This window comes from Mesoplodon mirus (genome assembly GCF_964341445.2).
Source record: "Mesoplodon mirus genome assembly, chromosome: 9".
Classification (NCBI taxonomy): domain Eukaryota; kingdom Metazoa; phylum Chordata; class Mammalia; order Artiodactyla; family Ziphiidae; genus Mesoplodon; species Mesoplodon mirus.
In genome coordinates this window covers 114,295,382-114,322,118 of record NC_138985.1, presented here as the reverse complement: position 1 = coordinate 114,322,118, position 26,737 = coordinate 114,295,382, and the positions used below count along the sequence as shown (strand labels likewise).

At 50.2% G+C, this 26,737-nt stretch overlaps 1 protein-coding gene across 1 annotated transcript in view; it reads right to left on the bottom strand.

Annotated features, from left to right (window-relative positions):
- Positions 1 to 9,806: 9,806 nt before the first annotated feature.
- Positions 9,807 to 26,737, bottom strand: part of UBE3C (ubiquitin protein ligase E3C) — a 114,095-nt gene continuing 97,164 nt past the window's right edge. Inside the window, exons 20-23 of the mRNA XM_082632140.1 lie at positions 20,379 to 20,567; positions 20,214 to 20,280; positions 15,479 to 15,609; positions 9,807 to 11,336 (exon numbers count right to left, since the gene is read on the bottom strand). Coding sequence (XP_082488266.1) covers positions 11,166 to 11,336; positions 15,479 to 15,609; positions 20,214 to 20,280; positions 20,379 to 20,567 — 558 coding nt within the window. The 3' untranslated portion in view covers positions 9,807 to 11,165. The remainder of the gene's footprint in view (positions 11,337 to 15,478; positions 15,610 to 20,213; positions 20,281 to 20,378; positions 20,568 to 26,737) is intronic.

The following is a 26,737-nucleotide window of genomic DNA, read 5'->3' as shown; positions in this document are numbered from 1 at the left end:
CTGTGACAAGCTGAGAGCAGCACCTTGGGCCGGGGCGCCACCCTGAGCACCTGGGCCCCTCGCGGGCACTCTGCAGGTCCCCCTACCCGCGTCCCCACGGCAGCCCAGCGGACCCCGGAAGCCCTTTCTCCCCGGATCCTTGCGGGGCCGCCCTGTCTTGCCTCAGTCCCTGCACGGCCACCCCCTGGCCCTCAGGTCTCACGCTTCAGCCCACCCTTCACTGGGGAAGCTTCCCGACCTGAGAGGAGCCCGGGGCTGCGCTTGCGCTCCCTCTGTCCAAACCCGCAGCCCCGCCGCACGGTGTCTGCTTAGCTCAGAGCCTGGAGCCAGGCCGGGATCGGCGCTCGGTACACACTCACGGAATGGGGCACAAGTAGGAGAACAGAGGGGCCCCTCTGGGTGGCTCCGGCGCTCGCACAGAGGACAGGGCAGCCAGGGCCGCGCTCTCGGCCCCGAAGGAGCCCAGTGCCAGGCGTCCCACCGGGGGAGAGAGCAGCCCCCCAGGTCCCAGTGAGGCCCCCGCGGTCCCGCACGGGACCCAACCCGGCCGGTACCTGACCAACCACGGCGACTGACGGCGGGGACTCAGTTGTTCCACCTTCGGGCTCCGGGAACTGGCTTGGAAGGGAGGCTTCCAGGTAACACGGTGGCCGCCCAGTCAGATCAGATTCCCAGATGAGCAGCAAATCCTCTCTCAGGGCAAGCGTGTCCCACACACCTCAAGAGCTGCGATGGTACGGCTTGTTGCTCACCTGCAGACCTGAGAGGGGCCCGCGTTTCCATGTGCTGCGCCTGGTAGCCCTGCTTGGGGGAGGGTTCCAGGCGGCGGCGTGCGGGGGCCAGGGAGGTCTTTTTACATTATTATCACGTTAAAGAATTAACAGGGGCTTCCCTGGTGGCGCAGTGGTTGAGAATCTGCCTGCTGATGCAGGGGACACGGGTTCGAGCCCTGGTCTGGGAAGATCCCACATGCCGCGGAGCAACTAGGCCCGTGAGCCACAACTACTGAGCCTGCGCGTCTGGAGCCTGTACTCCGCAACAAGAGAGGCCGCGATAGTGAGAGGCCTGCGCACCGCGATGAAGAGTGGCCCCCGCTCGCCGCAACTAGAGAAAGCCCTCGCACAGAAACGAAGACCCAACACAGCAAAAATAAATAAATAAATAAATAAAAACTCCTACCCCCAACATCTAAAAAAAAAAAAAAAGAATTAACGGGCTCTTCATGCCACGTGCCTGTACAGTGCTGACTTAGGAGCAGCTAAAATAACCACACGTGGTGAAGGGATGGGGTGCACGCTCAGACGGGAAGGCCGGGTCCCTTCTGCGGGCCGCGTGGGTCCCTGCCCCGAGCACTGGCCCCTCATGGAGTGCCGGCTCGGAAGGGCCTTTGAGCCGCAGGTCGGTGAGGAGGCTCATTTTTAAACCAGGGAAACAGGCCCAGAAGAGTGAGAGGCTTAGAAAAGACTTAAAAATTACAGTCACCACCAAAGCAGTGTAGTAAGTGATACCAAAATATATCAGCGCCGGGACCTCCCTGGTGGTCCAGTGGTTAAGACTCCACGTTCCAACTGCAGGGGATGCGGGTTCGATCCCTGGTCGAGGAACAAAGATCCCGCACGCGGCGTGGCCCCCCCCAAAAATATATCAGGGCTGCCTGTGGTGGGCTGAATGGCGGCCCCAGAGGGCATCAGGTCCCTCATGCCAGAACCTGTGAATGTTACTTCATACGGTAAAGTGGTGTCCCTCAGGGGACTGCCTACCCATCCAGGGCAGGGCCAGCCATGAGCAGTGTGGGCCTGTCCTCAGGTCTGGGAGGGGAGGTGGGCGAGGAGGCCAGACCTATCCTCTGGCCTGTCTCCTGTCTGTCCTCTGGCCTATCCCATCTGTCCCCTGGCCTGTCCCCTGTCTGTCCCCTGTCTGTCCCCATCGGTCCTCTGCACACCCACACTGGGCTGAGACTTCCCTCCCTTCAGGGGTCCCCTCCCTCCCGCTGCCATTCCCAGGCTCTGGGGCTCGGGCCCCCCAGGACGGAGTTCAGGGAGTGTTTCCATCTGCATCACCCGCAGGGGGCTTGGGTGGCCGGGGCAGCTGTTTTGGGCACAGAAGTGGGAAGTGGCATCTGGTCAGTGGTCTCATGTACCAGGACTGAGGCCTGGGAAGGGGTTCATCCAGCTCCACCCCCCGACCCCCTGCCACCAGGCTGGCTCCGCAGGGGCAGGTGTGTGCATACATGTGTGCACGCTTTGCGTGTGACTGTGTATGAGTGTGTACATGTACATACGTCTGGGTGCTGTGTGTTTATGTGTGCTTGGGCCCGTGTGTGCTGTGTGCAGCCATAGCGGCCCCTGCTGGCCACATGGGGAATGGCGGCGTGTGACCCAGGCCTGGCGACCCAGAGGGGCTGGCGGTCCCAGGGAAAGATGGGCTGGGTCTCTGTGCGGACGGTTTGGGGGGCCCCGGAACTGGGACAGGGGCCGAGATAGCGGGCGCCGGCCCCAGGCTACCCCTTGCCTCACCAGGTCCCACAGAAGCAATGCCAACTGCACGTTCTGGGGGTCCAGGCGCATCCCGCAGAGCACGGCACCTAGTGCGGGGAACTGTCCCCCGTGTCTGACCCTGGGGTCTCCTCCTCCCACCCCCACGGTCAGCAGCCCTGCCTGGGGTGACAGCGTTCCCCTGGACCTGAGCCCGGGTTTTCGGATGCACCCAGTCCCAGCTCCGTCCAGAATTGCCCCGCACTTGTGGGCTCCCTTTTTGTTCCGAAGCCCTTGTTTTCTGTGAGGCCGAGAAGCTGGGGACACGGGTGCATGTAGAGATACCTCCCAGAGCTCAAGAACTGGGATGCTTCCACTTCTGAGCCCTAAACCCTGAGCGTGAGCCGCGGGCAGTGGTCCCTCATGACCCCCAGCTCCTCTCCTTCCTGACCCTGGCGTTTGTGCTTCTCGTCTCGTCTTTGCTCACTGCTTCCCCTCCCTGGCGAAGCTGCAGGCACGCTGGGGGCTGGCAGGCCTGGTCCTACCCACCGGGGCCTTAGCTGGGCTGTTCACCGGCCCTTGGCAAGGCCACCCTCGGCTTTCCTTCAGGTCCAGCCGAGTGCTGCCCCAGCCTGGGCTGGGCTCCCACCCGCTTCCCAAGTGGTGTCCGTGGGCAGCTGGGAGTGGTGGTCCCCTCAGTGGTGGGCGTGACCGAGTAGGGCTCCAGCAGTCCTTCGTGAGATGTGACCCACCCCTCCGGCCATGGCTAATTAGCTGGGGTTGGACCTCTCACCTGAGACAGGCCAAAGGCAGTCCTCCCCGAGGCTCGGCGGACCAGGGACGCAGCGGTCATCACTCCCTCCTGGGCCCTGAGGGTCCGCTGGTAACCGGCCCTCCATGCCCGCATCCCACACAAGCCGCCTTCCTGCTCCAGTGTCGGGAGCCGTTTCTCTGCCTCCATCAGAGTCGCCTCCAGGTGTCCCCTGACCCGCGTGGGGAAGGAATGGTGGGCGCTGTCACGAGAGACGCCCCCTAGGGGGGAGCCCTTTGTGAATCCTGGGCGCCCCGGTCTGGGTGGTGATGCTGACCTGCCACAAGTGCCACCCCGGTCCTCGTTTTCTCCGCCCAGACGCCGCGGGGCTCCCGACACTCACAACACGGCCCCAGGTCTTCCTGCCGAGACAGCCGGACTCCCGGGCCACCCCTGGAGGGGCCCCGCCCAGTGGTCCCCGTTCCTCAGAGCGCTTCCCCTCCCAGCCCTGCGGTTGAAACCCCACAGCCTCCTCAGAAGCCTGACCTGGCTTCTTGGCCAGAATCCCCTCCCGCCCCCGTGTCCCGGCGTGTGCAAGCCCCCCAGGACGGGCTTGTGTCCCCCCGAGGGTCCATCCAGTTCCAGGAGCGCCGGGAGGTGCGTACCGTCCCGCCAGCAGCCTGAAAACAGGGCGGGAGTATTTACATCCCGACTGAAACTGGCAGACCCTTCCCCTCCCTGCCGGCTGTGACCCAGCGCCAGACCCCCCGAGAGAGAGCAGGTTCTCCATGCCGCCCATGGAGTCCAGGTTGGGGTCCCCGGAGGGCCCTGGGTGTGGACGGCGGGTGTGCAGACCACGTGTGCCCAGGAGGCCAGGCCGCATGGTCCGAGGTCTCGGGCCCAAACAGCCTGGCGGCTCGTGGAGCACCCTGGCTGATGAGCCTTCGTGCCCGGGCCTGGGTGCCCCTCTCTGCGGGCCGGCCTGGGCCACTTCAGGTGGGCTATGGGGTGCTGTGCGCCCGCGTGACCGACCCGCCGAAACCCTGGCTGCTGGGCTCCAGTGAGCTTCCCTGGGCAGCCCTGCTTGCGCTGTACAGCCCCCAGGCGGGGACCCCGGAGGCTGGCGCTGGCCCCTCTGGTCCCGCCGTGTGCACCTCCCCCCAAGACCCTAATCTGCACCCTTCCCCGCGGTGAGCCCGGCTTCCTGAGGGCTCTGGGGGGTCAGGCCTGCCTGGGGCACCCTGGGCTGAGGGTGGGCATGGCCGTGGGGAGGGGAAGGTGCCCGTGAGGTCCGTCCTGGATGTGGGACCTGAGACGCTCACCCGTCAGGAAAGCCATCCATCTGGTAAGATGACAGCAATTATTTACCCAGACAGCCTGGGCCTCTTCTTCAGGTGACCACACTCCAGGATGAACGACTTTTCATTTGTTTGACCCTTTAAAAAGTAAAATATAAATTCCTCAACATATTGATTTCACAGATGTTTCTTCTCTCATTCCCAGCCTCCCTCCCACCGCCTTCTCTCCTTAGAGATAGCTGTGTCCACCCACACCAGGCGTGGTGCTAAGTGCTGGGGACAGCTGGGCATGGCCACCCACTGTCCTGATGGAGCCGCCAGCTGGTGGACGTGGCCGCTGGTGGGATCACCCAGAGAAACAGGGCGACTCACAGCCAGGTCAGGCGGGGCCCACCTGTCACGGCGTTAGTCGCACAGACCTGTTGTTGGGCTGCAGCTGCCCTCTGGGGACCACCCGCTGGAGCCTGTGCGCCGTCGCAAACACCGGGAGGGTAGGAAAGCCGCGCTGGCTGGATTGGTGGGGATGGATGGGGCGGGGCAGCAGGCTCATTACCACGTGGGCAAAGGGTTCTGGTCCGGCCCAGTGATTCAGAATCTGAACATCTGTATAGACATTAACCTAACATTTACCTTGCTTAGCAAAAGCTAACTTCACAGGAAAACCCATCCATGTGACAAATAATGAGTGAGCACCTACTGTGTGCTAGGCTTTATTTTAGGAGCTTGGTAATGAAACTCACATTCTAGGGGGCAGGGAGAAAAAAACAATAAATTAGTGAAATCCATACTGTATCAGACAGAATTAGTGCCATGGAGAGAGGTGTAAGTCAGGGAGCAGACAGGTTACCACTTTTAACACGGTGGGAAGGAAAAGTGACACTGGGCAAAGGGGCACCGGAAGGAAGCGAGGGGGCAGGTCAGCTAAGCGTCTGTGGGAAGAGCCTTCCCAGGGGAGGAGTGTGTGCAAAGGCCCTGAGGCCAGGGAGGAAATCGAGGCAGCCAGTGAAGCCCGGTTAGCAGGAGGGCGGGCGCTGGGTGCCCAATCCTCAGAGCTCCCGCTCTTCCTGAGCTGGAGACCCTGGAAAGTTCTGCCACAGGAGCGGCAGGGGCTGACGTGGGACCAGGGACTTCCTTTGGCTCTGAGAAGAGACTGAAGGTTAGTGAGGTCGGGGTGGGAGACACTTGGAGGCCACCCTGCAGATCCGGGCAACCCCGAGGTGATGGCTTGGGATATGGAGGTGGCCGAGAAAGTGGCCAGGAGTCGTCAGCCTTTGCCATGTCTTCAGGAGGGCTGGCAGGGGTGCAGCGTGGGGTGCAGAGGTGGATGGGGGGTGCAGCGCAGTTCCTGCTGCAGCCACAAGCCCGTGGGCTGCACTCAGCTTCTGGAAGACGAGTACCAGGGGCAGAGGCGCCTGGGTGCCTGCAGCTGCAGGTAGAGCCCGGCCCTGCGCACCCTGCAGGGGGCCGAGACACTTCAGCTGGGGGCAAGGCTCTGCCCCAGCAGCAGAGGGTCAGGACTTCCCAGCAGAGGGAACAGTTCCCTGGGCTGGAACGCTGTGTGGCTCCGCCTGGCAAGTTCTTTGCCTCTGACTGGAGGTTTGGAGGTTACCTAATTGTTTTCCCATAATTACCTGGGAAGGGTTGCCTGGGACGCTTTCAAGACAGACTTATGAGCCCAGCGCTAGGGAAAGGATCATCTTCAGGCAGGTTTGGGAAACATGGATGTGGCATGGCCTCCTCATCTCACGGAGGGTCAAGACCTGCTCCAGGCCACGCGGCCACGGCGGAGCCTGAATGAGGCGGCCCCAACTTTCCACGAGTGGGCCCACCTTCCACGGTGCTCCGGTTTTCAGACGGCGTGGTAGCCTCTGCCTCTTAGAAAAACACGTGTAGTGGGGGGATGGTCGACCCCCCCGGTTATGTCCATGGCCCAGTCCCTAGAACCACGAGTTGACTTTACTTGAAAGAAGCTCTGTAGATGTAACTCAGCTGAGGACCTGGAGGTGAGGTCATTCTGGGTTATGGGGGCTGATGCCAGTGGACAAACGTCCTTATAGGAGAAACACAGAGGGAGGTGGGACGCCGACAGAGGCAGTGGCGTGTCCAGGACGGCGGGCTGGGAGCACGGGGGCCAGGGCGGGCAGGGCAAGGGTACCGCCCCACCCCAGGGCCTCTGACACTCGATTTCAGACCTACGGCCTCCAGAGCCACGAGAGGGTAAAAGTGCTGTTTCAGTCACACCGTTTGTGGCAGCAGCCAGAAGCAGCTAACGATGTCACACGACGTGAGTGCCTTTAGACAGGCCCTCCCCCAGCTCGGGCTCTCACGGGTCCCTCCAGTTCCTGGTTCCTCGGCCAGACGGCACTGGCCAGCACCTCGTGCTGCATCAGAGCTGAAGCTGCTGTAGGACGTCCCCAGCTGGCGCGCCGTCCTGATGCCGCCATCCTGAGCCAGGCCCGGCTCCTGCACTGTGCGCCGTGCTTGGACCGCCCGCCTGACCTTGCATGCCCTCCGCAAGCGAAGTCCTCCCCTGTGGCTCTGGCCTCTGGGGGAGGCTCTCAGCAGGACCAGGAGGCCAGGGTGGGCGCCGGTCCCTGAACTGCAGCGCAGGGGAAGGTGAGCAGATCCTCAGCTCACCAAGTTTCCAAGGTGAGGAAGGCACCTCGGGAACGACACAGCGAGTCGTCAGTGTACACACACAAGCCGACGGCCGGGCAGCAGGCAATGGAGGAGGGGCCCAGCCGCAGAGCCATGTCTGCAGTCACACCGACAAGCACCAGGCACAGCTACCACGACAACTACCCTTCACAGCGAGAGTGGGAGAAGGGAGAGGAGAGCGCGGAAGGGCGACTTTTTTGCCCGTCTCCGTAGAGGAAAAAGGAATGATGTGGCCTACGGGCAACAATGTTAGGATTATTCTAAACATTATTTGTTAGTTTATTTTTTGGCTGCCTAAGGCCTTAGTCGCGGCGCGTGGGATCCTCGTTGTGGTGTGCGCGCCGGCGTCTCTCTAGTTGCGGCGCGCAGGCTCAGTAGTTGTGGCGTGCGGGCTTAGTTGCTCCGCAGCGTGTGGGATCTTAGTTTCCCCACCAGGGATCGAACTGGTGTCCCCTGCATTGCAAGACGGATTCTTAACCCCTGGGCCGCCGGGGAAGTCCCGACGGTGTTATTAAGGCACGAACGTCAAGATGTGACACTTGCAAAACCTGTGACATCAAACCGCCTACGTTAAAATAAGGTTCTATTGGGTTTATAATATGTTGACATCAAAAGCTTGTTCACAACTCTCATCAAACGGGTATAACATCCCTGTGAAGCCAAAGTACAGGTTCCACCACTCTCTGAAAACAGAGCATCCAAGGAAACCCTTCCTGAGCCGAAAAGGCATGTGGGCAAGAAGCAGTTACCTGAGGACCTGTCCTGCTCGTGGACGCACAGAGTCAACTGAGATGAAGCACAGGTGCTCACAGATACGGTTCACAGCTGTAGCGGCTTGATGCTGAGATGCTGAGTGTGGTTGCAGGAAGGAGCTTGACGGGGCCGCTCTCACTGCTGGGGTGGGTGCCTCTGTAACGCTCACTGCAAAGCACGCTGAGCTGAATGAGATTTTCCCTTTTCGTTTTTTTTTTTTTTTTTTTTTTTTGGTAAAAGTGCCAACCCTCTTCAAATTTCTTTTGGTTAGCAAAACCAGGTACTGAAGTGAGTCCTTCTTAATGGGGAAGACCTGCATCTAGATTATCCCCATTTCACAGATGTGTAAGCTGAGGCACGAAGTACTCAGGCTAAGAACTCACAGAGTTTTCTGGAAGCAGAGACCTCTGGGTGGTCTGGGATGCTCTGAGGCCACAGGAGCCCCCGCTGAACCTTGCCTCCATCCTCTCAGCTCTCACCCAACTTCCCACCTGGTCCTGCTGGTCACCCAGCCTCCGGTCATCCACTCCAGCCACCACTGTGGTGCCACGAAGAAGCCTTATGGAAGCCAAGGTCGGGCTCAGCGACTCACCCTTTGTTTGGGGAGTGGGGGTGATTCCCCTAAAACAAATCCCAGGGGAGATCTGCTGACCTGTGTGGCGCAGACGTGGCTGTTACTTGGGGCAGATTACTAAGCTATTGTACGTAACACTTTCAGACCAGGAGCAAAGGAATTTGCAAGAGGTGACCGTAGGAATTCAGCTAAATATCAGTGTGGCTAGCTCAAATAAAATTTCTATTTTATTTGCATTAATATGCACCTCTAGCTGTTTACCTTTCTTAAATATCAAATTACTTTCTTTCTTAAATATTAAATTACTTCCACCTCCACACTCCCCTCTTCAGGAAGCTTGCCCCCAGCAGAGCCTGGCCTGGGCCCCAAGCCCACGAGCATCACAGGTCTGTGCGGGTCACACCGTGATCAGCGCGACTGTCTGCCTCTGACTGACAAGACCGCAGGCCTGGTCTGCCTGGGGCCACCTCACTGGGCCCCCGCGGTACCCAGAACTGAGCCACGTAGACGCACACCCGCCCCCGCCCCCAAGAGCCACGGAACCAACACATCGCCAGTATCAGAGTGGCACCAGGGTGGCGCGAGCACCGCGGTGTGGTACCACTGCCCTAATCAGCTTTCCTGGGACACCAGGCAGAAGTCTATTCGCAGACACAGCCTGTGAGAAATACCTGCAGCCTTTCCCATGGTGTGAGCACAAAACTACCAGCACCAAGCAGAGGGCAGAACAGAAGCAGGAACGGCAAACGAGACAACAGAGAGAGGAGAATCTTCCTGAAGTGTAATTTTCTCAGTAATGTAATGCTAAACCCAGTGAGACCTGGCAAGGTGAGGGTCACTCCTGGAGGGCCTGGCTCTCACCAGAGCACGTGCGGGAAGGGCTGTTACAGGTCAACCTTCTCAAAGCCTCGCTCAGCGCATTTCAGACGGCAGGCGTTACCTTCTAGTATACCTTCCTTGAAGCATAGGTGGCTGTACCCTGTATGAACTGATGACATTTAAACAAGCCTGATAAAACTAATGTTCAGAAGTTGTGGTTTCACTAGGGCAGAACAGAACTAATTACAATGATTTGGGGTACGACTCCAACACAGACTTGGGGAAAAATTTAATGCAAATATTTAGCCACTGGAACATACAAATAAATATGCTCAGAATAGCTGAGGAAAAAAACCCAAATAAGTGTAACTGCCCATTTCTCTTCAGTCCCAGATATTCCATTTCCAAAATACTGATAATAAAATATACAAATCAACTAATAAGAAGACATAGAACATTCAACACAAAACGACCTAAAATAAAAATAAAACCAAGGACAAACCCTAATTATTTTATTTCTGTATATCAAGACTACAAAGAGCATTTAAACACTTAATTTATTCTTCAAATTAAGAAATTATACATTTTGTTTCGATAACGGTCACGGTCTTGAAAGTGTCATTCAGTTCTCCCACATTTAGAAGTATATTGCTAATTCTGGCCAGTTCAACACGACAGCCCAGAGCTCCAGTGGCAGCGAAACACCAGCCGTGGGAGAGAAGTCGCGCGTGGTCCAGAGTCCTCTGCGGCCCCAACATCTGTGTTCACAGGTGATGCTCTGAAACGCTCTCCGTTTTGGAGACTTGTGGAGACTGAAACTACCCAGGTCCTGATAAAGTGCCGAATCCCGAGAGAATCACCCAGGCCTCAGGCGCCTGGGCCGCCCGCCCCTCCTGCACAGCAGCACCGACGGGGGGCAGAGGGCGCGGGAGCGCGGCACCCCCCGCACATCCAGGAGGACCGGCCCGCGGAGCCCGGGCCGCAGTGCAAAGGCGCAGGGCCACTTTGGTTCAAGTGACTTTAGACGGCGCTGCAGGGTCTCCTCTCCCCGAGCCCTCGTGTGTCACACACGCCGCAGGGACTGGACCGAGACCCCCTCCCCTGAAAGCTCTCCAGGCACAAGGTGGAGACAGAAATGGAAACAGAAGGAAGTTCCCGCCTCACACACACACACCCCCGACAGTAACGTCCGAACCATCAAGATGCAGGGCAGCGGCAGGCCGGGAACAAGCATGCGAGTCCCGTTTGGGGGAAATGGCTTAAAAAACACAAATAAAATATTACCACTGTTATCTACTTTCCAAACCTAACCACTCTGGGAAAAGGCAGCAGGGGGGGAAAAAAAAAAGCCTTTAGTTTTACCAATTAGGCTTGTAAACAATTCAACCACACAAGAAGCAGTGGCCCCGAGAGCGAGCCTCTCCGCCCTCAGGCCTCTCTGCAGACCCAGAGCTGGGCCAAGCCACAAGCAGCGCCTCTGCCAGGAGCCCGGGCCACGTGGCTCAGGCTGTGCTCGGTCCCACCAGCAAAGCCAAAGCTTCATCTTTGGTTAATTTCACTGAGTTGCCACCAGTCTTAAAACTGTGCTCTTCTTGGCAAAATTACTAAGTTAGCCATGTGGCACATAACATTTGTTATTTTAAGTTATTTGAAAAGCAACGCCCATCTAAATACGAGAGCACAACTTAATAAATCATTTAAAAATGCAGGAAGAGGGGTGGCGGGGGAGGGACCCAGGAGAGCCAGGGGTCCAGCCTGGGCGCCCTGCTGGCCGGAGGTGCCGCGCAGAGGCCCTGGCCTTCGCCGTCAAGGGTGGGCCACGGCTGCACCGGTACAGCTCAGCTCAGCTCGAAGCCCGCGGCGCACTCGATGGCGTAGAGCAGCTTGCTCCGCAGCAGTGCCTCGTCCTGGAACTCGGGGAGCTTCAGCAGGTTCATGCAGGTGCTGGCCGTGGGCAGCCGCTCCAGGTCAGAGCCCCCGTTGTGAATGCAGAACGCGGGGTACAGCTCCTGGAAGACAGCAGGTGCGCAGGAGAAGGTTAACAAGCACGGCCTGAAGTGAGCTTTCCAGACTCGTACACAAAAGCTGCCGCCCCCAGTCACCTTTCCCCAAAAGGACGCTCGCTCTTTCACTGCGCTCAAGACTCATCTCTAAATTTCTACCAAATACTGTACCCTGGGCTCCACGCATAAAAAGGGATAAAGAATAGCATTAATTCATGGGAGACATAGCCTTGTCAGTGAACAGGGCCTCTAAAGCTTTTATTTTTTATTTTTTAAAAATGTGTTTAAAATTCAGAAAGGTACAAGGGTAAAGAGCTGAATATATAAACCTCTGCTTACACTGAACCACAGGAAAGGCAGAAGAAGCCCGTCTTCTCCAAATGAACCACACTGTGTGGATTAGGCTCAGGGGCCACGTGGATGCAGCAACAGGGAACGTAAAGCAATTTCAATTAAGGAGAGAAAAAGGCAATCTCTAAATATCGAAAGCAAAATGAAACACATAAACCTATTTATTGGTGGCTTCATCACACAGAGAGGAATATTTCCAGTGTTTTAGAATTGCAAAGAAATCTTAAACGGTTTTCAGAAATGTCACAGTAAATTATCGGTATTGTTCTAAAACCACTGTAGTATGATGTGTAACTGTTATGTAAGTATTTTTTAATGGCTGCTATTAATTTTTAATTAATTAATTAATTTTTTGGGCTGCGCTGGGTGTTTGTTGCTGTGCGCGGGCTTTCTCTAGTTGTGGCGAGCGGGGGCTACTCTTCGTTGTGGCGCGCAGGCTTCTCATTGTGGTGGCTTCTCTTGTTGTGGAGCACGGGCTCTAGGTGCGTGGGCTTCAGTAGTTGTGGCATGTGGGCTTCAGTAGTTGTGGCATGCGGCTCCAGTAGCTGTGGCTCACGGGCTCTAGAGCGCAGGCTCAGTAGTTGTGGCGCACGGGCTTAGCAGCTCCGAGGCATGTGGGATCTTCCTGGACCAGAGCTCGAACCCGTGTCCCCTGCACTGGCAGGCAGATTCTTAACCACTGCACCACCCGGGAAGTCCCACCATTATGTAAGTATTAGAGAGAACTATAGCTTATAGTAGGACCCTAGAACTTATCAGAGGAAGCAAATGAACTAACAGGAGCCAAGATTTTCATAGGTAAGGAGAGTCCCCAATGTAAAAATCAAAGAGATAAAAACCTTATACGCCTAAATTTCAATTTGAAAGAGCAGTTTGAACTTGTGATGAATTTTTCTCTTGGGGACAAAAGAACGCCCATTTCCTAGCTCTGTCCACTGAAAAGGCCTGGACACAATGACCACCTGTGACAATGAACAGATCAAGTGCCTGGGCTTTGGTCTCTACCAACCTATTCTCGAAGAAAGGAAACAGGGCTTCTTGGGAAAACATCTGATTCCAGACGTGGGCCAGGAAATGAACGTGACAAGTGTTACTATCTTGTCATACCAGAAAGCAAGAAAGCGACCCAAAGCTACCTGGGACTCTGGAGCCCACCTGAAGGCCCTCACCCGCCCATGGATGGGATACTGACTATCAAAGAGTGACTGCAATGGATTGAAACACATCAAATGTTAAAAGTGCATAATGATAATAAAGGAACCAAAATGTACTTTAGAAGATGCCAGTTATCCCCCTCAGTGTTCTGATAAGTTGTAAATGAGCAATAATCAAGATTTACTTGATTATTGTATCTTGGCTGTACAAACAGTCCTCAGGGTAACCAAAGAGTTGATGAGAAAAAATAGTTTTTCTTTATAGAGAAATCAGCTAAGAAAGGAAGAAACGATACAACTGGAAGACGGCTGCTTTCAACCACAGCAAAGAATGGATCTAGGCGACCGCAGCACAGTGACCGCTCAGCCCCTCAGATGCCCAGATGCTGAAAGCCAGGACGCTGGAAACAGATGGAGCCGCGTTGCAGAGACGACTCACGACCACGGGGTCTGATGCTGGAGCCAGAGGATGTGAGCATCACGACGGCGTCTGTGCAGTGTTACTGCCAAAGGAAACAGTCACATCTAGAATCCGGTAAAACCTCTAGCGACCAGTTTACAAGACATGCAAAGAAGCAACCCAGCTCCCCCACTGACTGGACCACGGGCACAGTCGGGGAGGGCGGGGCCTGCAGGCCAGAAGAGACTAGAGGGACGCCCCAGGCAGACGCAGCACCTGCACCCACGGCATCAGGCGTTCGCTGTCGTGTTTTAGACACAATAATGACGCTCTGGCTAGTGTTTAAGCTGTAGTGTAAAAACTCCCCCAGCTTCCCAGTTCCCACCCCATGAGCAGCAATGCTGTGGGTGTCTTGAGGACCTTCCACAGAGACCTGATGCAGAGACAAGAGAGTGTCTTCTCCCTCCTCCACCTAACAAGCATAAAGCGCTAGCACGTTATAGACGCTGTCTGCGCCTTGACGGTTTTCCATCTGATAATGTGTCTCTGTGGCCTTCCCACGCCAAGCCGGTCTCCCCACTGCTTCTCTGTAGCTGCATGGGTCCCAGCAGGCACGTGCAGCACAGTTTGTAAATGGACACTTAGGTCTTTTCCACTTTTTCCAAACAATGATGCAATAAGTAACCATGTCCTCAAGTCACTGTACACTGGGCAGAAGTATCTGCAGGCTGAACTCCTAGACACTGTTCCAGACAGAGCACGCCAGGTCCTTTGATGGTTACAGATAACCGGTGACTCCCTCTGTGATACATGAACGTGATTAGATACAAGATGTGACGCATGCGTTCCCTTCCAGCAGGAGCACAACGAAGTGGGGACCGTCCTCACCCAGACAGCCTCAGTCTGCCAGCTCTCAGGCCTGTGTGCTCTTGCCTTTCCACTACCAGGGTTTCACAAGCCTGGCTACTTCAACTTCCTTGCCAAATGTATGCAGGAAACGGCGACAGAAGAGCAACATGGCAGCCCAGCGCAGGTGCCTGGTGAGCAGTGAGAGCCAGGACGGTGGGCCCCTGGTCGGCGCCCTTTACACTAGCGCGCTCCCTCCGCAGAGCTGTGACGGGAGCGAAGACGCTTCAAACGCCACTGCAGCCAAGTCTACTCAGCCACAACGAGAGAACGCCTGCGCACAGCGACGAAGATCCAATGCAGGTGAAAAAACAAAGGAACAAAACTGGGTGGCACGTTAATATGCGCTAAAACCCACTGTCCTTACCCCGAAGTATAGTTTATGTGCCACTGTTTAATTGTTTTATAAATTTATAAATTTATTTATTTTTGGCCGCGTTGGGTCTTCGTCGCTGCGCGCGGGCTTTCTCTAGTTGCCGCGAGCGGGGGCTACTCTTTGCTGCGGTGCGCGGGCTTCTCATTGCGGTGGCTTCTCTTGTTGCTGAGCACGGGCTCTAGGCGCGCGGGCTTCAGTAGTTGTGGCACGCAGGCTCAGTAGTTGTGGCTCGCGGGCTCTAGAGCGCAGGCTCAGTAGTTGTGGCACACGGGCTTAGTTGCTCTGCGGCATGTGGGATCTTCCCGGACCAGGGCTCGAATTCGTGTCCCCTGCACTGACAGGCGGATTCTTAACCACTGAACCACCAGGGAAGCCCCCCATGACCAACTTTAATTGCTAAAAATATTAAGCCAGTTTATAGGAGATCAACATGAATTACCAGAAACGACACAGTAAGGCCAGGTAACATGAAATAAGTAACAGTGAGCAACTAGGAAAAAATATGCTACTGCTCACGCATCATTCTTCCCGAACACCCGACGTCAATTCGTAGCCTGTGTTTTCTTCAGTTCAAAAGTGAAACCAGCCTGAGCCGCAGACGCGTGACACTGATCACTCACGTCGTGCCCGCCCGGCCGCAGCAGCTCTTCGCTTTTAACCCCCAGCACAGTGACAACCCTCATAGCAATAGGTCGACACTGTGAATGCAGGGGAAAAAACCCCAAATAAAACCAGCACCAGGATGCACAGATAATAACCAATCCTTCAGTGATGGAGCTGAAATACTCAGTTAATGAGGCTAAAAACATAGTACCAAAATAATAAACCAGGTGTTCTGACACACTGTCAACGCTATTCTCTGAAAACGTGTACGCACTACTTCATTCAGCCCCATCTGCTACCCGCTGGCTTTCTTAGTTACAAGCTGGTGTTTAAAGCCAGCCGTGGCGAGCTTGTGTACCTTAAACCCCAAGAGAGGGGGGCGGGAACAGCTTGTCACAAACTTGAGCAGTTTGCGCTTTTCCTCATCCGTGAACCCTTCCACAACTCTCCAGAAGACTCTGATTACCGGGTGATCAGCAGAATAGCCTCCTATGACAAAAGGAACAGACATTTCTATTAAAAACGAGGTAACTGCAGAAGCAAGATTCTCCTAGAGGCACCAGAGTAACAAACTTTTAAGACTGATTCCTTTTCATTGTGCCTGTCCAGTGATGAGCAGTCTTTTCTTCTTTCAGCTCATGGCTGGAAGCCAACTCTTGAGAAACGCCTTTATGCTGTGCTGGTAGATGATGGGCAAGTGCACAGCAGGGAGAGAAGCTTCAGAAGGTAAAGTACCAAAGGCCAGAGCAAGGAACAAGCACCTGCAGCTACACGATGAACCCTAGCAGCAAAAGATGCTGCAAAGGGGTCTGAGTTTTAAGAACTCTGCTAGGAGTTAAAAATCAGCCTCTGCTGAGTAGCAAACCCTAAATAACAAAGGATTTACATGATGGTCACACATCTAGAAGTAGCAGAAACACTGGGGTTTTTATTTTTAATAGAGCTAGTTACTTTGCCAACACATCTTAGTATCTAAATTTATCACCCATCCTTCCGACAACAAGGTAGAGACCATGGTTACCAACCCACCCCAGCACTCAACTAGACCACTGCTCTGAAGTGGGATATCTGCTCCTACAGCTTTTAATCTAGTTAAGTGCTTCCTAAAACTGAAATAATTGCTATATGTTGTTCCCTCATTGTTAATATACTACAGAGATAGCATCAATAAAATATCTTAAGTGCATTAATTGGCACCAAAATGAATATGGTAATATTTTAAACCTATTTACTAGAATAGGAATAGCTAGGATCATTAAAGGCATATGCTTGCAGTGCAGAGAGGATAACGCAAAGAAGCCAAGACCACTTCCTTGGCAAAGGAAAGCTTGGATTGATTTCATTCTTTTCAACAGAAGACTTGATAGTGAGGACAATGTGACCTTAGGTATTATCTGCCTTTACAGAAACATTCGAGTTCAAATTTAGAGCAATACAAATTAATTACAGAAAGGGGAGACACATGCACACATTTATATACATATAAATATACACACATGGATATACGTAATTTACTTTAGTAAATTTATAGTTCTGAAACCATCACCACAATCCAGTTTTAAAACATAACCATTTCCTCAAAAGACCCCCACGTCCACCCCACAGACAACCATGATCTGGTCTGTCTCTCAGTGTGCTCTTAAAGATGTTTCACTAAACGAAATTACACTCACGATACTGTGCAACTTTCACTACGATCCATTTCCAAAACCTTTTCAAAATTTACCTTGGAGGAAAGGTTGGGAAACAGCACTCAACAGAACAGAGGAGTCTGGATAGGTTTCTTTTTAAAATTGTCGTAAAATATGTAACATAAAAGTCACCATTTAAACCATTTTCAGGGTGTTAATTACATTCACATGGCTGTGCAAACATCGCTGCTGTTTCCAAGCCAAACGTTTGCATCACCCCAAGCAGACACTCCTATAACCACTAAGCAGTAACTTCCTGTGCCCCTCCCCAGCCCCTGGTAACCTCTCATCCACTTTCAATGACTAGGAATTTGCCTCTTCCAGGTATTTCACAGAAGTTGAATCATACAGTATCTGTCCTTTTGTGTCTAGCTTATTTCACTGAGCATAATGCTTCCAAGGTTCATTCATGTTGTAGCGTGCATTTGAACGTCATTCCTTTTTAAGACTTAATAATATTCCCATTGTATGTCTACAACACATTTGTTTATCCATCATCTGTAGGTGGACACTGGGGTTGTTCCCACCTTTTGGCTCCTGTGAACAATGTTGCATGAACACAGGTGTTTCAGTCCTTGCCTCCAATCCCTTTGGATATAGACCTAGGCGTAGAATTGCTGGATTATTATTTTTTTAATATGTATTTGTTTGGCTGCGTCGGGTCTTAGTTGCGGCACGTGGGATCTTCACTGTGACACGTGGGATCTTTCGGTGTGGCGCACGGGCTCTAGAGCGTGCGGGCTTAGTAGCTGCGGCACGCAGACTCCCTAGCTGTGGTGTGAGGCATGTGGGATCTTAGTTCCCCGACCACGGATTGAACCCACGTCTCCTGCATTGGAAGGCGGATTCTTAACCACGGGACTACCAGGGAAGTCCTGAATTGCTGGATTATGTAGTAATTCTATGTTGAGCTTTTTGGGGAACCACCAAACCATTTTCCATGTTGGCTACTTTACATTCCCACCAGCAATGAATGAGGGTTCCAGTTTCTCCACATCCTTGCCAACACGTGTGTGTGTGTGTGTGTGTGTGTGTGTGTGAGTGTGTGTGTGTGTGTGTGAGAGAGAGAGAGAGAGAGAGAGAGAGAGAGAGAGAGAGAGAGAGAGAGAGATAACAGCCAGCCTAATAGATGTGAATGTATCTCCCTCTGGTTCCAGTTTACATTTCCGTAGTGGTTAGTGATGCTGAGCATCTTTCTGAGCGTACTGGCCTTTTGTAACCTCTTCTTTGGCAAAACGTCTATTCAAACGCTCTGCCCGTCGTTGAACCGGCTTGTCTTCTTGTTGAGTTGTAAGGGTTCTTTACACATTCTGGATACCAGACCCTCATCAGATGTATGATTTCCAAATATCTTCTCCCATTCTGAAGGCTGTCTTTTCACTTTCTTAATAATGTTCTTTGATGCACAAAGCTTGTAATTTTGATGAAGTCTAATTTATTTACTTTTCTTTGTTGCTCCTGCTTTTGGTGTCATATCTAGGAACCCACTGCCAAATCCAAGGTCATGAGGATTTATCCCAGTGTTCTCCTAAGAGTTTTATGGTTTTAGGTATTAAAGTTCTTGATCCATTTTGAGTTAATTTTTGCGTATGGTGTGAGGTGGGGGTACAGCCTCATTCTTTTGCAAACATCCAGTTGTTCCACAATTAACTTTTTATATAACTGTAAACTTTTCCAAAGAGGTTCTACCATTTAACACTGCCACCAGTCAAGAGGGTTCAAATTTCTTCACATACTAACACTATTGTCTTCTTTGAGAACAGTCATTCTAGTGGGTATGTAGTGGTATCTCATCAGAATTTAATTTGCATTTCCCTAATAATTAATGGTGTTAAACATCTGTTCATGTGCTTATTTGCTTACCAGACATTCTTATATATCTTCTTAAGTGAAACACTTTATTTTCTGCCCATGTTTTAAAATTCAGTTGTTTATATTATTGAGTTGCAAAAGTTCTTTATATACTGTGGACATAAGCCATTATTAGATATATTACTTAGAAATATTTTCTCTTAATCTCTGGCTTGTTTTTTCACTTTTTTAATGGTATCTTTTGAAGTGCAAAGTCTTTAATTTTGAGAAAGTCCAAATTTCTATCAATTTCTTTTTTCTGGATCATGCTTTTGCTGTACAACTAAAAACTCTGCCTAATCCAGAAGTCATGAAGATTTTCTCCTATATGTTCTTTTAGAAGTTTTACAGTTTTGGCTTTTACCTACAGGTCTCTGATCCTGTTGAATTCATTTCTGCATATGGTGTGAGGTCAAGGTCTAAGCTCATTCTTTTCCACGTACCACTGAACTGTCAAATCATTAACTGTAAATCTAAGGATCTGTTTAATTCCCAATTATGTTCCACTGATCAATATGCCTATCCTTGTGCCAATTCCACAACGTCTTAATTATTATGGTTTTATAGTAAGTTTTAAATCAGAGTGATAATCCTTCAACTTTGTTTCTATAAAATGTTTCGGCTATTTTAGGTCCTTCACATTCCCATATAAATTTTAAAATCAGTCTGCTGATTTTTACCAAAAACCCTGAAAATACCAGAATAACAGACTATGGTTAAGGAAAACAAACCAAAATAATAGTGGTTGTTTTAAGGATGATTTTTTTTTTCCTTTTCACTGCTCCCAAGTATATAAAATAAAGTTTATGGGACTTCCCTGGTGGTCCAGTGCTTAAGACTCCACATTCCCACTGCACGGGGCACGGGTTTGATCCCTGGTTGGCGAACTAAGATCCTGCATGATGCGTGGCACAGCCAAAAGAAAAACAAAACAAAACAAAAAACCTCACAAACACCCAAAGAGTACACCAATCCAACTTTGAACAACCTAGTTATGCTTTTGTTATTTCATTAATGACTAATGTTGTTGAGCATCTTTCTATGTGCTTACTGGCCATTTGTAGGTCTTCTTTCTGGTTTTTCATTTTCTTGAAGAGTAAAAACTTTCAAGTTTAATTTAATCAAAAGTAAATATTTTGAAGAGGTTCAGTTTTTAGTTTTTTCTATTTTTTGGTCTAGCACTATTTTTCAAAGCAGAAGACTGGAAGCAACCCAGTGGCCACAGGAAGAGGCTTAATAAGGTAAGTTGTGAAGAGAAAAAAGCAGGCTGCAGAATAGTGTATACAAACAAGGAAAATAAGAATGAAATCTGTACTTATATGTAAATATGTAAAGACACCAAGAACAGTGGTTACTCCTGGTGGGGACGGGCAGGGGAGGAAAGGGATGGTGAGAAATGAGACAGGAAGAGGAGTTCACTGTAACCCCGTACACCCTGGGTTTTAAATCATGAATGAATTACCCATGTAAAAAAGCATGTTAGAAATTACTTTGGAAATATGACCACCTGTAACATTTTCAGGGATGAATAACCTAGTAGTGATAACATACCTGAATAGTTTGTAAAGGATTTTAAGTCCTCCAGACTTATAGGAACTTGTGCACCAGAAATTAATACCTGAAAAAAAAAAAGTTCAGGTTATGAAACTGGAGGCAGATTTTAAGAAGGCCTTTCACATCAGGAAACACCCGTGTTCCCAGGTGCAAGAAGCGGACCTGGATCTCCTGCTGGTCGAACATCCGCAGCCACTCCAGGCTCACCACGTTGGCCAGGCCCTGCCGGAACGCCAGGCAGTGCTGGCGGATCTGCCTGTTCAGCCGGTAGTCGGCCACCAGGTGGATGTACGCAATCCGGTTGGCACTGCTCACCGGGATATCTTTTCCACCGCATTTTAGTTCAACCACCTGTGAATATTAAAATAAGAGTCAAAAACTTCTCAAAGTATAGGGTAAAACAAGAGCAAGAACACCTATTTCAAGGGAACTTGACTGTGTCACTCTGTACACGAGAATCTTAGTGAAAACCAGCACATGTGGGCTCACAGATGGAAGAGTCCTCTGATGGGACCCTCCAAAGCTTGGCATGTTATTCTGTCTTTAAGATCATTAACCACCCCGGCTTTCTCCAAAGTACCAAGGAATGATGCTACAATGTAATCATGGCAATTCCATTAAAAAAAAAAAAAGAGAAATCACACAGGGCAGTAAAAAAAAAATAATTAAAAAAAAAAGAAATCACAAAGTGCAAAGATATGAACCGAATGATCAGCACGAGTCAGAAGGGATTCATTTTGGAGAAAACGCAGCTTAAGGAATTAAGGTTGTAGTAAACTGATTATTCTTACTTGCACACATAAGTAGCTTATATTTCTCTGTTTCCATATTACTACCATAAAGTACTTTGAATATGATATAAAGGGTAGTGGTAATCACTAGAAATAACTCCATTTCTCATGTACCTGCAAGCATTAGAAAGAACTTCTTTAACACTGTGTAATGACACTCAGAAAATCGCAGGGTCAGGAACCCCCGGGAAGCACCCCTGGGGCGTTGGGGGGAATGAGCTGCAGTGGAGATGAGGAGCCTGGACTCGGGTGCCCCACACCTCACTTCATTGTGTGCCACAGAGAAGTCACCCGGCCCTGAACTCTATGACACGGTGATACTTGCTTTGTCCATCCTGGAATTGTGACTATGTAAACTCACATAAGCAAAGCTGACTAGACACAACTCCACAGACAGCTACAAATATGTAAGCCTACTTTGCCAGAGTAGACTTCAGAATCCTCGTTTACTAGTGCTTAAACAAAAGAAATGCATTCTCAATGCGTGTGGATGAGGTAATGTATGCCAAGGATAAAGAAATACAAATACATCCCAAATAGTAAACAAAGACATTCCAGGGTGGAGGAGTTATTTAGTAAGGGGACTGCTGCCAGTGGAAACTGGGTAACGTTCAAAACAGGCTCAATACGCCTAGTAAGTAGGGGGCAAACTTGGGGGGGTAAAAGCAGAGGAATGCTTAGATGATGGACCACAGGAAAATGACTGATACCCTCCCCACCCCGCCATGATCTCCTTCACAGCCTTCAGCCTCTTGGTAGTTATTATATTCCAAGTGCAACAAAGACACCCCCCTCCCTCTGGGTGATGGCATTTTACCCCAATTGTTTTATCACTTTACAGAAAGGGCTATTTTAAGATCTGGTGATGGCTTTACTTAAATTATCCTCTGTCTGATGGTTACACAACCATCTAGTGCTATCAAAGCTGTGCAGCTTTATCAGACGACGCTTCACTGCTCACTAATTCACGTTCTCAGTGCTGGAACCGCCAGGTCCGAGGAGGGGCTCTGGGGAGAGGCCGTGCTGCCTCTTGTGCTGCTCTCCCAACAGGCCTCCTGTCACCCGAGCCATAGGAGCTGGCTGTCCTGTTTCCACAGCTAAGACACCACCCCCCTTCCTTTAAGTGGATTAAAAGCAGGTAATAAATGATGATGTACTGTGTGATCTGGAAGAAAAAGGACCCGTGAAGGTATCGTTTAAAGAGCTTCCAAAGCCCCCGTTACCTGACTAATCAGAGAGCACTGACATTTCTAGTAACTTTAAAGTGGTTACACTGGTAATTTAAGCTCCTCTCTCAGGCTACACCTAAAAAGCTATGTATATTTAAATCACGTCAAATCTGTCTTCAGAGTTCCGTTTTGAGGGGCATATTTAAATCTTTAAACATGGAATCTTTTTTTTTTTGCGGTACGTGGGCCTCTCACTGTTGTGGCCTCTCCCGTTGCGGAGCACAGGCTCCCGACGCGCAGGCCCAGCGGCCATGGCCCACGGGCCCAGCCGCTCCGCGGCATGTGGGATCTTCCCGGACTGGGGCATGAACCCGTGTCCCCTGCATCGGCAGGCGGACTCTCAACCACTACGCCACCAGGGAAGCCCCTAAACATGGAATCTTTAAAGCAAGAGCTCTCCTCTCTGCCGCCCAGGACGTCTACACCTTACAGCCCTTGGGAGTGCACAGGCACCGCCCCCTCTGCCCCCCCACCCCCACCCCGCAGACGTCACTCACGCAAAGGGGCTCATTTTATCCTCACGGCAGCTTATCCCCTTCTGAAGATGAGCACGGGGTCTGTGACTCGCCCAAGGTCACACAGCAAAGCAGCAAAACCAGGGCTTTAGCCAGGCTCTCATGATTCAAGTTCAGTTCTCGTCTACAGAACAGACGATTATTTATGGATCCATCTTAAACCCTGAGCATTTTCCTCAAGGGAGAGATGTGCATAAATTAGTAATCTAAAATTTCAGGTTCACTTTTGAGTAGGCTAACAAGCAGCCATATTGATGACACTAAAGAAAAGAATTGGAGAGCAACACCGTTATGTTAAAAGGGAAGATTCATTAACATAACCTGCCAACAGAATGAAGCATTTGCATATTACAAACCTTTAAATCGTGATGTTTTATAAACCTAAACCTATATATGAGAACTAGGTTTTTATATATATTTCTACAGAAATCCATACGATCTCTCCCCAAATGAGGTACTTTACCAGTGACTTTAATTTTTCCAATTAGACTCTTTAGTATAATTCTTCTTATGCATTATCATCTATCATCTCTCTACTCAGTGGGGATTTCTATGAATAATTGGAACATCCTGACTTCACACTTTTGCTTTTAACAGATTCCAGTGTTATCAGTGGCACTTTAATGGAACTCTTACATATGCGACATCTCACCATTACCGTCTATTTCAGAAGGAAAATGGGAAATACCCCCATTAGCAAAGGCCTCGGCGACGGCCCCAAAGCTTTTATTTCGTTTCTTCTACGTCGTGCCACTAGGTGGAGCGAGGCAAGAGCAGCACCACTGTCTGCACGTTGACATTTCCTTCTGACAACAGTAAACCCCGTCCTTAGAAACATCTCAAGTTTGCAGTGGTGAAATCTCAGCTCTATGAGACGGAAGAAGAGGTCAAAGCAAAACAACCAAATGAAATGTGGTTCTCAACCCCTCCTCCTTTTATCGTACAGCATCGATGCCAGTTCTCAGAGATGCCTAGACGTGACCAAGCAGGAGGAAGGAGGAGGTCTCAGGAAGCATTATTTCCTTTATTCCTGTTTAGGATTTAGTCCACACCTATTTCTGAAACAGGTAGCTTTAAAGGCTAAGAAACATACTGAAAACTCAAAAAGCACAAAGATCTTCATTTAAAAAATATCCAGAAGGTTTAGACAGTAGGATATATGAATCTTTGTGTACGCTTTTTGCTTCAGTTTTGGAAGACATCACGATGGAGAGAATAAACCACGGAACAGTTCTGTAGTCTGCGGGGGAAGCCAATGAAAAGATACGAAATCTCTTAGTTTTCCTGAGGGACTGTCGGTACTACCACACAGCTCTGTGTACTATATGTAACACCATAGTGAAACGGCGCTGCACACCTGCTAGGAGGGCTATTGTTTAAAAAACAGAGAGAAGAGGAAGCAGAAAATAACAAGTGCAGACAAGTATGTGGAAAAATCGGAACCCTTGTGCACTGCTGGCGGGAATGTAAAATCATGGGAAAACAGTACAGAGGGTCCTCAAAAAGTTAAACACAGAACTGCCATATGACCCAACAATTCCACTTTTAGATATACACCCAAAATAACTGAAAACAGGGACCCCAAAAGATATGTATATAGCAACAGCCATGGCATCATTATTCATGATAGCTGAAACAACTGTAATGTCCATCGACAGATGGATAAACAAACATGACACATCCAACAATGGCATGTTCATCAGTCTGGAAAAGAAGAAACTGGAATGTCCTGCCTACCCCACCCCCGTCCGACTCAGATAAAATCCACTTAGTCCAAGACACTGATCCACAGAACGTAATTTTACAAATGAAAATTACAGTCAAACTCCTCTCATTAAAAACTTTTTCCACTGCTTAACCAAACTGTGGTTTCTCTGAATTCTGGAACCACCTGACCCAGAGAATGCCCAGGACCTGTCCTGACTCACAGAACCAGAACCTCAGCTTCCGCTGACAGGAGGTGCAAGTGTCTTGTTATTAGTTTCCCTACTAGCTCTGAAACGCACCTGTTAGGCTCTCTTACCCCGAAATACCCCCAAATCAGCTAAGGGATGAAACGTCAGCCCTCCTCCTGAGCGTATGTTTAGCCTTCCTGAAGCCCAAGGCCCTGAAAGGTCCTCCTCGGATGCCAGGATAAAGCCCAAGGCTGCTCGGCTCTGTGTACCTACTCTCCTCCAAGCCTGTGAAGCTTCAGCCACTTCCAAATCAATCTGTTTACCGACCTGGGGACCCCTCATCACCCACCCAGAGCCTCTTCCGGGAAGCCTTCCCTGATCTACTTGGATGGGAGCACTCCTTTTGAGCTACTACTAAACTACAGATCTCACAACGCAGATCATATCTGCCTCTAGTTAGAGTGAGTGTGCTCTTACAGTTAAAGGCAATCTCCTCCGCACAGCCCACTGGCTGGCGCCCAGAGCGCCACCAACCCCTCCTGAATGATGAAGGAGGGAAGAGCGGGCATGGAGGCAAGCAGGCAACACCACAGAAACACACCCAAAGCCGCGTCGATCCAGACGGGTCAGCGTACACGGTCACCAAAATAAACAGTCAGCGCTGCGCCACAGGGGTCAGTCACCTGTGGGGTCCGTGCATGTTCCACGCTGCCTGGACTGGACACTACGGACCTGCTGAATACACAGTTACTTTTAAGCTGGCAAAGCTGATAACCTTTGAAAGCCTGGATTACAAACCAAGGAATAACAGAAATTTAGAGAAGCAATTACAAAGTTTAAAGATAACAATACTTTCACAGTTAAAGTCCAACTACTAGATTCAGAAAAGATTATCAATCTACATAAGAATAGCAGAAAAGATGCATCTCTCCTGCGAAAGAGACAACTTCTATTAAAACCAAATATAAATCAGAAAAGCACGGTTGGTTACTCTTTTTTTTAAGAGTTAGAATGTTTTTAATCTGACTGAAAATATAAATATACATGTAGTAAGATGATATTAAAGTTTCAAATAGACATCAGATCACGACTACTCTTAAACATTTGATTTTTATTCTATCATTTCTCCTAGTATGTTAGTGTATGTATCTCATTAACATATTACATGATCAGAAAGTTAAATTCATCACAATCCATCCTCACTAGAATGTTAAATGAAACTGTAACATAATATAGTTACATTTGATGTACACAGTTCACTTAAACTCTTACCAAATAAAGCGTTCATATTAAATGGCAGAACGGAGAAAAGACTTCCGAATAGTGGTGATGGAGTATAACTCATAGGAGAAGAGAAATTAATTGATATGGAGAAATATGAAGCGAAAAGCTACATGGAACTATTTTAATCAGGGAGAAAAAATTACGTTTTATCCTTCAGTTAGTCAAAATTGCTCTACAGTCTTAAATTCCAAGTGAATTAATGCTTAACCTTTAGGGTCACTCAAATCTTCCTTATTTTATCCAGAATTAACTGGATATTATTGCACAAGGAAGCAAGAGGCACTTAAAAGTAACCGGAACACAACGACGCAATCAGCATCATAGTACAAGTTGGTTACTTCAAAAATCCAATGAGATATTAACAAACATGACTTCCAAAGTGCTCAAACAATTCGATTTGCCTGTGTGCATCTTCTAAAGGTCTGCAGACCGTGGGATCACGTGCACGCGTGTTCAAGTAGACAGACTTGTACGATGACCCCACGCCCACCTCCACCACCAGCTCCACAAGCTCCACCCCGCGGCCAATCTAGGCCGTCTGTGCCTTCACCTACTGGCCCGGTTCTCATGGCATCCGAAGCAAATCCCGGGTGGTAAATCGTTCAGTATGTATGGTGCACATGAGTGTTCACAGCAGTATTATTCCTAAGAGCCAAAAAGTGGAAATAACCCAAACACCTATCAACTGGTAAAGAAAATGAGCCACATCCATACATCGTTTGGCCAGAAAAAGGAGTGAAGTACACCTGCAACACCCAGTAAACGAAGGCAGGCACCAGAGGCCACACACCCTAAGGGTCCAGGTGT